Below are 10,681 nucleotides of genomic sequence, written 5' to 3'. Positions count from 1 at the left end.
CTTTTATTTTTGTCATATTGATCATGGGGAGAATTTGAGGCAGGCGCTAGCCAATAACAATACAGACCTTTATTAATGTGCTTGAGAGGTTTTCCCTATATAGGTGGTACCAATTTGCAAATCAACTTGTGGTATATAGGTGCTTGAGGTTTCACTACAAGAAAATGACTCTTTTACCGCGCACATTTTACGGCGTGCATCGATGAGTGCCGTAATAGACATACATTTACGGCGCACTTTCACGGCATGCCGTGAATATCCTTTCAGATATAGTCTTTTACGGCGTGCATCTAATGCACGCCGTTAATGGCAATTTTCATTTGGTCTTTTATGGCATGCATTGATGCACGCCGTTAATGTCAATTTTCATTTGGTCTTTTATGGCATGCATTAGATGCACGCCGTTAATGTCAATTTTCATTTGATCTTTTATGGCATGCATTGATGCACGCCGTTAATGTCAATTTTTATTTGGTCTTTTACAGCCTGCAAGAATGTGCGCCGTTAATGTTGTTTTAATATAGCCTTTTACGGCATGCATTAATGTGTGCCGTAAAAGTATAAGGCGCGAAATTTTCACTAAAATTTTTGTTTCCCCCCATCTCTTCCCTCTACACTTTCTAATTCTATTGTTTTTTCATTTCATAAAACAAAACTTTTCTCTCTCCCCGACAGACCTCAATTTTCCACGAGTCGCTGGCCACCTCTCACCACCACCACGTTTTCTGCTCTTGTCATCAAGATGCCGTGGATCGATTGAGCTCCAAATTAAAGAACATTGAAGTGATTGATCACCGCTGGCTCGCGACCCTCGGCGTGGCCTTGGTCTACGTCCTCCGCGTCTACTTCTCCAGGGATTCTACATCGTGTCGTACGGCTTGGGGATCTTCCTCCTCAACTTGCTCATCGGCTTTCTCTCTCCTCAGGTCGACCCGGAGATCCACGACCTTTCCGACGGCCCCGGCCTCCCTACCCGCGGATCCGACGAGTTCCGCCCCTTCGTTCGACGGCTCCCCGAGTTTAAATTCTGGTAAGTTTGACTTGTTTCATATTTAATTATTGAAATTGTGGTTGTTTGATTTCGTTTTTAGAGATGCACTCTGTGTTCGTTCTAGTTCTAATTGGAAGAAAGTTTTCAATTTTTTTTTTTGTTTTGTTTTGTGAAATTGTGGTTGTTTAATTTGGTTTTTAGAGATAACGCATTGAATTTTAGGGACGAATGCATTGAATTTTGATTTTGGTTTGGTGTTTGTTTGTTTGGAAGGTACTCAATTAATGCATTGAATTTTGATCTTGGTTTGGGTTTATGGGATTCCTATCATTTTAATGGTTTCTAAAGAATCCCATTTTGGGCAGTTTAATTGGTAATGAAATCTGGGAGTTAATGCTGAGTACTAATGGAATTCATATATTTGTCTTAGGCTGAAAGGTTGGTTGGGATTTGGGTGGAGTTTGCTTAGTCTACATAACTGTAAGTGATCTTCATCTTAGCTGGTGTTTGCTTTTCAATTACTGATCTTGGTTTATTGAATAGCTCCATGTATTTCTATATCTATAATTAATCGTACATATATATAATTGTATATACCCGTTTATATATGAACGAATCAAAATGGTGGAAAACTCAGACTCCTAACAGACTGATTAAGTAATGGGATCATATGAACAAGATGATAAATGGCGATCTCATGATTTGTAGGGTATGCCAAAATCCGGGTCTTGCTTATTGCTAATTTGGATTCGATATTTTATTTGATTTTTGATTTTTGGGGTATTGTTTGTGCTGACGCAGCTTTCGCATAAGAGGAAGGTGACAGTTCAGGAGTTCAAGGGGAAACCATAGGTGTCGTTGAGGGAGTTTTTTACTAAAGAAGGCAAGGAGCTCCCTACTTCTAAAGGTATACCCTACTTGATTTTTCTATTATAGCAGATTATATGCTATGTAATAGTGTTCATATATGTGTCTAAAAGTATGTTGGCTGCAAACTTAATTTGACATTGGATGAATTGAAATGGGGATGAAGTTGGTCCTTATGGAATTCGATAACATGTGTTCCAGAACGTATGCAGGGTTTGACTCCTATGATGTGTTTGAGAAAATCTAAAAATGGAATACTGTTTTTGGTGGTACCATACTAGTATCTAATATAATAGTTGTAATCTCAACTTTCCCTACTCTTTACCTTACCTGATATTCTTTTGGTTCTCCTAACATTTGCAGGTGGAGTATTATTTCAGTGATCTGAACTTAGCTACTACTGATCATCTTATGAGGTTCATAAACAAAGACCCAGAAGGATTTGGTAATTACTAATCTGTTTGTACTGTTTCTTTCCTTTGAGAACTGTTATGGTTTTAAATGTGTGTGAGAGAGTTAGATTCAGTGTTTTTGGGCTCTGTAATATACTTAATATGATGCTTACCTTTCAAGTTAAAGGGCAAGATTTGTCCCTGCAGAAATACCTTATTTGTTTGTGGTGCTACAAACCAGTTTTATATGCAAGGATGTATATTGATTTTGCATTGGAATTTAGTGGGTTGAGTTTTCATCACTATTAACTGTTTATTATTCATTCTGATATAGTGCCAATATCTGTTGTTGCATCTTTCAAGAAGATTAAGGCCCTCGTAAGTAGTCATTCCCAGCTTGCAACTGTATTGCGGAACTCCTCAAAGCTTGTGAGTTCACTTATTTGTGCTCTGGCTGCATTTGGATTAGCTGCATTACTTGTTATATTTTTGTTGGGTGGATTCGTTATTCCCAAAGGTACAAAAATCTTTTGCATGGTTAGGAGATTGGTTATTATTAGTAATTTGCCTTGTTATATGTTTTAGTAACTGACCAGCCTGCCTTTTCTTTTTCAGATAGCATTAAGCCATGGTGGCAATGGGCCTTTTGGGTATCACCACTATCATATGGACAACGCGCTCTTTCTGTCAATGAATTTACTGCTGTAAGGTGGATCAAGGTATGCTTTTGTCAATTTGGAATCAAATGATCAAAATGATATTCATGAGATATGAATCCATTATTTAATGCTTTGGGACCTTTGCAGATAGCTCCTTTAACAAACAGAACAATTGGGCAAAATGTCCTCCAAGAACACAACATACCAAATGGTGATTATTGGTATTGGATTGGAGTTGGTGGTTTGTTAGCTTATGCATTGCTTTTCAATTGCAGAGTGACTCTGGCCTTGACGTACCTAAATCGTAAGTTTGAAAGAAATTTGTATGTTTGTATCTCCAGTAGTCCAGTTAATGCATTCAGTTTATAAATCAAAAAAATATATTGTTTTCTGTTCATGTTATATTTGTATATCATCTCTAAGAATGTTGTTCATCACATGTTCTTCACAGCACTAAGGAAGTACCAGACAGTGCTTCCACTTGATGACACAGAAGGGAGTCCTGCTGCAGATGGTCAGTCGCAACTCCACCATCTACCTCATGTATTAATATATTTAGATATTTAGGAGATTCAGTTGACTTGTAATAACTACAATTAATACTCTGATTATGCAGGGGGTAAAAATAAGACTGTGTCTAGCCCAAAATTAGCTAGAGTTAACAGCCCAGTAAAGGGAATGATCTTACCATTTCAGCCATTAACAATGACTTTCCACAATGTTACCTACTCTGTTCACAAGCCAAAGGTGCGTATCCTTTCAGCTTTATTTTCTTTTAGCTGATGAGACCTAGTTTGTAGCCCTTCAAGTTTATGTCCTATACATTACAGATAATGCAAACTGGCATCTTTAATGTTTTTAGGAGATGAAGTCACAAGGTATACCAGAATCGAAGTTGCAACTCTTGTCGAATGTGAGCGGAGTATTCTCACCAGGTATTCTTACAGCTTTAGTTGGGTCTAGTGGAGCTGGAAAGACCACTTTGATGGACGTCCTTGCTGGTAGGAAAACTGGTGGATACATAGAAGGAGATATTAAGATATCTGGTTACCTGAGAGAGCAACATACTTTTGCTAGAGTAGCAGGATATGTTGAGCAAAATGACATACATTCTCCTCAAGTTACAGTTAAGGAGAGTCTATGGTTTTCTTCTGCTCTTCGCTTTCCAAAGGAAGTCAGCACAGAGACAAGACTCGTGAGTTGCTGCATACAACTTATGATATTTATATTCGTTTTGCTTCCCCTCGTTGTTGCAATTTATTTTTCACATAACCTTACTATGTTAACATTGCAGGTGTTTGTTGAAGAAGTAATGGAACTAGTAGAGCTTGATACTCTAAGGCATGCTTTGGTTGGTGTGCCAGGCAGTTCAGGCTTATCAACAGAGCAAAGAAAACGCTTAACAATCGCTGTTGAGCTTGTTGCGAACCCGTCAATTATCTTTATGGATGAACCCACATCTGGACTGGACGCAAGGGCAGCAGCCATTGTGATGAGGACTGTTCGTAATACTGTTGATACAGGAAGAACGGTGGTCTGCACTATACACCAACCAAGTATCGACATTTTTGAGGCATTTGACGAGGTACGTTAGATTATTATCTTACAGTTTTAAATATGATGCTCTGTCCACTTTCAAATATGATGTTCATCTGAATTTCTGATTGGTTTCATACACAGCTTCTTCTTATGAAACGAGGGGGGCAAGTTATATATGGAGGAAAGCTAGGCCAGCACTCCCAGACAATGATAAACTACTTTCAGGTAAAATTTTCTTTTGTTACTTGGTACACAATCTAATGGGTTCACTACTATATCAAATTGGAATAATATATAGTGTTTCTCTGAGAGTTTGTCCTCATTACCGTTTTGTTCTGCAGGAGATTAATGGAATCACTCCAATTCCAAGCGGGTACAATCCAGAAACCTAGATGCTGGAGGTAACCACACAAACTCTACCCAAATCCCAACCAACCTTTCAGCCTAAGACAAATAGGAGAGACTGCAAGATTGGATACCCAAGGTGAATTCGTGCATTTGGATGGTTAAATGTTCAAAAGATGATGTAGTATATTTTGTAATATGCTATATTCTTAACATAAGTTTAAACTCAAGTTTGCTAGAAATTGTACTTGGTCTGTAACAGATTGGATATAAAAAGTTTGTTAAAACCCTTTCTATTATCTATGATATATATGCTGATTCACCGGCCTGTACTTTGAGGTTAATATTATTTTTGCTCAAGTCATTTTGTTAGTTGATCATTTTTGGATTATGAGCAGCCAGGAAACCTCTTTGCCACAAAGACTTTTATGGCAGGTTATGTGCGTCGTGAATGACATATCAAAATTGACAGAAAAGCTTTTTACAGCGTGCAAATTGGGCCTTAAAAAAATTGGGCAACTACTTTTACGGCATGCAAAAGTGTGCCATAAAAAAGGTCTTTTACGGCATTCGTTGTAGGCCGTAAATAGAGTATTTTACGGCATGCCCAGTGTGCCGTAAATAAGTGGTCATAAAGGTCATTTACGGCGTGCTTTCTTGACATTCACGGCGTGCAAACATCCCATAAATCAAATTGGATTATAGAGGAATGTCTTTTACGGCCTGCTTGGATGCACAATTACGGCATGCTTATGAACGCCGTTAAAGAGGAATGTCTTTTACGGCTCCGGCATTTACAGCCTACTTTTGTGCGCCGTAAAAGGGTATTTACGGCGCACAATGTGGGCGGTAAAAGACTGTTTTTGGTGTAGTGTATATATACCAACTACTAAGTAAAATGAATTTGGCTGTTTTTTTTTTGGTAAGAATTCTTTTTATTTTTGATAAATTTAAATATGGACTCATTTATAAGTCAAAAGTTAGCTGAAGAAAGACATGTGAAGCATTAATCTAATTTGAGAGTACGTTTGTGATATATATATATATATATATATATATATATATATATATATATATATATATAGTTTGCTCAGGTGTGTATATATATATATAGTGATGATCAAACGAAGTGAAGGTCCAAACTAGAGTCATTAGTTCAGAATCCTCTCCTCTCTTTATGTAATGTTTTACTTTCAGATTACTCCTCTGACCCTTCCAGTTCAGTGAGCTAATCTCTCATTGTTTGTTTTCTTTTTAAGGGTTCTCTTTCCCCTTGTCTAATGAACCATTCAGTTTGCCAAAAAAAAAAAAAACTAGAGTCATAATCGACTCATTTTGAAACATATGCGCGTCAAATATGATCTATATTCAACTAATGTTCTCTGTGCGTCTTAATTCTATACTAGCTTGAATAGATAAAAATTCATACAAAAGAGAAAACAAGCACACGTAACTTTGCATAAGATTAGAGATCAAACTCGGAAACACTAGGATGCTGATCATACATGTTACCAAATCACTTGGGTCAAAAAATTTGGCCAACAATCTACATTAAGCTAAGAGTGTGTTCTAGATCACAAAATCAATAATGACAAATAATATCTCATAATTAGAAAAGAGACTCCTTGCATTGAGAAGTGCAGTTGTGATTTACTTGTAATATTGGATTACTAGCTTACAGAGATATACTTTCCTCAATCAGTAGTCACATATTTGAAATTTGACAAACAAATAAAGTACTTGATTGAACTAATGTTGTCAAGTTCAAATGATCTCATTTTGGCAGGTAAGTTATAGCTATATCCCCAATTAATTAATATTTATTTATTTAATTGGATAGTATAATTATGCAAATGGCAGCCTCCTATAGTCCTGTTAGGAATTGGTACAAGCTAAATTTTGATGGAACTGACTCATAATGATAACGGTCTCCTTTTAACTCGATTTGGAGTTCTTATTCCAGTAATCACGATAGGTTGCAAATCAGGAGCAGTGTGATTTATCAATCCTCACACTTAGAACCATCAAAAGCTGGTTTAGAATTAGCGTTGGATCCGACCACTTGTTAATAATAATGAATTGTCTATAGCTTCATGAGATTTCGGTTTTATGTCTCTCGATATAACATTGTTCATCTATTGCAACTGTAGGTGTTAAGAGTCCAACCTTCCGGTTAGATCGGTTCCAACCCCTTTCAAAAAAAAAAAAAAAATGCTTTATTTATAGTAATGCTGGAGATCTTTTCCAATCTCGTGCTCTTATGTCGGTTGACAATTCATGGACATGCCAACCCCCTAAAAGAAAATTGTTTAGAAGGGAATTAACATGAATGCTTTGTCAAATTAATCCTGAACTCATATCAAATATTCTAAAGATGAATCAATTTGCTATGAAATATGACTAATTAACTGACCAGTAGACACTTTCATTGTAATCTCCCTAATATATGCTCAAGTTGGTTAGATAAATTGCATGTAGGTATTATGTATGACTATATCAGTTTATGTCAGTATATGTACTTATTGTTCAATATTCTGGTGCCCCATATTTTTCAGCGAGAACTACACACTAACAATTAGTTGATATAATTAGATTTAATAAACAAATTTGCTTGTGGCAGGATCTTGATGCATGTCATCTGGTTGGTTGGCTCGTCATCACCATTAATGCTTGTGTGATGATATTTTTGCTTCGGTAGATGATCGATGATTGATATTTCGAGTAGAACAAAATGCAACAATTATATGATAACTAAAAGCAAACGTGTCCATATGGCGTGGTACCAAACCGACTTTAAAGTCTAAATAAAGGAAGGTGATAAATGTGATGAATTGTTTTTCGTTTTGGCCATTACTCTAGAATTAAAAAATGAATATTTTCTCCAAGAGAAGTACAGATCAGATTGGTGAGATTTTTGTTTTACAAGGGCTAAGATTATTTAAAACCGCTAAAAATCAGTTAAAATAAATTTCGTATTCTGTTCTCGTTAATTTCGACTCTGCTTGTTGGATATGTAGGTGGAGTATGTTCAAACGGTTCATTTCTGTTCAAATTAGGCTTTGATCATCATCTTCTTGATAATGACCACAAATGGCTGTATATATTTTTTGACAATTGGAAAATATGTAAAGTTATTCTCGGTGAGTTGTGACATGTCTGTTACTAGATTAACCAACATAATGGAAATCGAAGATTCAAATCTCAATAACATTAGGGTTGGGTATGTGTATAAAAAAAAAGGAAAAGAAAGATTATGTGAGTTACTTAGGTGATATCTTTTTCTATTGTGTTCTAGAAATGTGTGTAAAACCATAGTTACATGCTCACAACATATGCACAACAATCATAAAAGGATTAAGGTTTACCTTCAGCAATAACAGACATGGATTCCATCTTATGCAACTGCTTAACTCGATCACTGAATGTGGTCTTCTGTTACTTATCAACTTGCTTCTCAATGGACATAACTTATGCAATAGTCGTGGTAGTAATCAGGGACCAATTCATCTGTATATATATATGAGACTTAAACCTCAAGAAGCTTCCCATTAAAGCATTCCTTGTCGGTTTAGGTTTCACTATTAGATTCCTAATGTATCACAACTTATAGCCTTTCTTGTCGACTAAGCAATGGATTACTATCCTTAATGAATTGATACACTACTTCATTAAGTCACTAGTATTGATTTACTGTTTGTATCCATGTTAAACTAGGATTGATATTAAGCTAATCATCAATTACTTTATGATGATATGTGTTATGTCCATATTTGATCTTACAATGTGAGCCCTCTCTCTCCCTCTCAATTATATTATAATGGATCTCATAATTCCTAAGTTGGATCTGGTGTCCTCAAATGGTTCTCCAGCATGTATAATTATTTTTGTTTTAAACAGTGCTATGGTTAGTACTAAATGTGAGATTACTTGAGCAGTGACTCATTTTCTTCATGTCCTAAATGATGAATTATTATATGTCTTTCGCTCTTTATTAATAAAATCATGTCTTTGCTGAAAAAAAGAAAGGTAAAAAAAAAAAAAACACCTAAAAGCTAGACGATCAATCAACTTATTAGTAACAAGCCTGTAATTGTAACTAAGAAACTTCTTATTATGTAGGATTTGGCATCAGTATAATGTGCTTTTGAGAACTTAAAACAAACCTAATGAGGAATTACTGTAATCTGGCATCTTTCTTTAGAGTGAAAACCTCACTCTTGTAGGAACCATCTTTCTCAATGGATCATGATTCGGAGTTGGATCGAACATCGAGCACAGTACATACCACCTTGCAAAATTCCGATGGTCTATTTTGTGTTTATATATTTAGATGGATGCTAAATTATATCGTTATTAACTTCACTATTATAAATCTCTACTTATTTAAAAAAAAAAAAAATCTATACTTTTACTAAGAAAAGAGATTTTTTTTTTCAACATTGGCCAAATGTTTCCATATTGCCCTTTCTATTTATGTAAACTTTAATAGTTGAAGGATATTGGTAAAAGTCAGAATGGTAGTCAAATATAAAAAAAATAATAATAAATGAAAAAACTACCCATCCACTTCCTATTTCTCTACAGGCAACTGCCTACTATGCACAATTTTGTCCCCTCTCTCTTTTTTGTAATCTCGAAGTCTTTTATTATTAACCCCACATGCATAGTGTACGTGCGAGAAGTTGAAAAAATTATGTCTCCACGCATGTATATACTTCTTATATGTTTATATTATGATGATGCAAATTGCATCATACCTACTACATGCATGATCTCATGAAATGGTATGTGCATTTTGATTAGCTAACACCTCACGCAAGATTGCAAGCTCGAGGGGAATTTGAACTATCCAAAGCGAGCGTCCCATGTGCTATATTATGCAACCTACTAGTCTTTTGCCTCTTCAGTTATTGTCGGTGCTAGATTGCATTATTGATCTAGAAGTTGATTATAGAAAAGGTTAGAATTACCTTGGGACATAACAGACAAGTATAACCATGTACTGTCATATAGCCATATGCAATATGCACTATTCACTTCCACTCATCTTTGTGTGCAAGACTAGTATATCAAAGACTATTGCGTGCTTCCTTTTGGCAATTCTTTTGATAATTCAAGTTAACTTTTTTCTTTATTCTTCCATTTTACCAACTTCTGATATAGAATTAGTGCATGCTTTTTCTTTACTTGAAAAGTTGTGGCAGATTCGGTCTCAGCATGCTTTATCCTCAGCAATTGTTTCTGATCTATGTGGCCACAATCTACTAATATCTTGAGCTTGACTCTCTAATGGCACCACTTTTCAATCTTTTAATTGCGTTTTTTGCTCTTCTAGCTTGACCACATACCACCAGCCGATTCTGCTTTTGCTTGATTTCTACGTAAAGTAGATACTATTATAGTCTGCGGTTACCTCTTTTTCTTTCCCACCAGCTCGTATATACAATTATATATATACTCAGTCCAAGAACATAAACAGTTAGTAAACATAGGAAATGTATACACTAATTTGTGCCATGATTCATGGATAAGTGCCCTGGTCTGAACGATGCTGAGATGTACTTGTACCCAGTAAAGTATACCGTGATGATTAAATTATGGATCCATTTCCCATGCTGCCTGATTTTGCTGAGAAATCAAAAATGTCACATCACTGAAATTCAGGTGGTTTTCACATTTTATGATTCTTGTCACTAGGTTTTACCTAGAGGCTAGAGGGATGTGATTAAATATTTTGCCAAAAGAAAAGAAAAGAAAAGAAAAAAGAATGGTCTGCACTTGTAATCAGGATCTGATGGGCCTGGTTTGGTTTAATCCTTTAACCAGTGATTCAATTGTCAACCCATTGATGAAAGTAAAAACTATTTTTTTTTTTTTTGAAGGGAGGT

General features: G+C 35.7%; 1 protein-coding gene across 1 annotated transcript; it reads left to right on the top strand.

Annotated features, from left to right (window-relative positions):
* The first annotated feature begins 625 nt into the window (after positions 1 to 625).
* On the top strand, positions 626 to 5,113 carry LOC133733857 (ABC transporter G family member 31-like). The gene is made up of 12 exons (XM_062161503.1): positions 626 to 1,030; positions 1,793 to 1,898; positions 2,222 to 2,303; positions 2,585 to 2,767; positions 2,866 to 2,969; positions 3,057 to 3,213; positions 3,361 to 3,423; positions 3,526 to 3,656; positions 3,772 to 4,104; positions 4,204 to 4,494; positions 4,590 to 4,673; positions 4,790 to 5,113. The coding sequence occupies exons 3-12, from the start codon at positions 2,270 to 2,272 to the stop codon at positions 4,838 to 4,840; spliced, it is 1,431 nt and encodes a 476-aa protein (XP_062017487.1). The 5' UTR covers positions 626 to 1,030; positions 1,793 to 1,898; positions 2,222 to 2,269; the 3' UTR covers positions 4,841 to 5,113.
* Positions 5,114 to 10,681: the final 5,568 nt, after the last annotated feature.

This window comes from Rosa rugosa, chromosome 2 (assembly GCF_958449725.1).
Source record: "Rosa rugosa chromosome 2, drRosRugo1.1, whole genome shotgun sequence".
NCBI lineage: Eukaryota > Viridiplantae > Streptophyta > Magnoliopsida > Rosales > Rosaceae > Rosa > Rosa rugosa.
The sequence above is the reverse complement of the archived record's forward strand: the minus strand, read 5'-3'. Positions and strand labels throughout refer to the sequence as shown.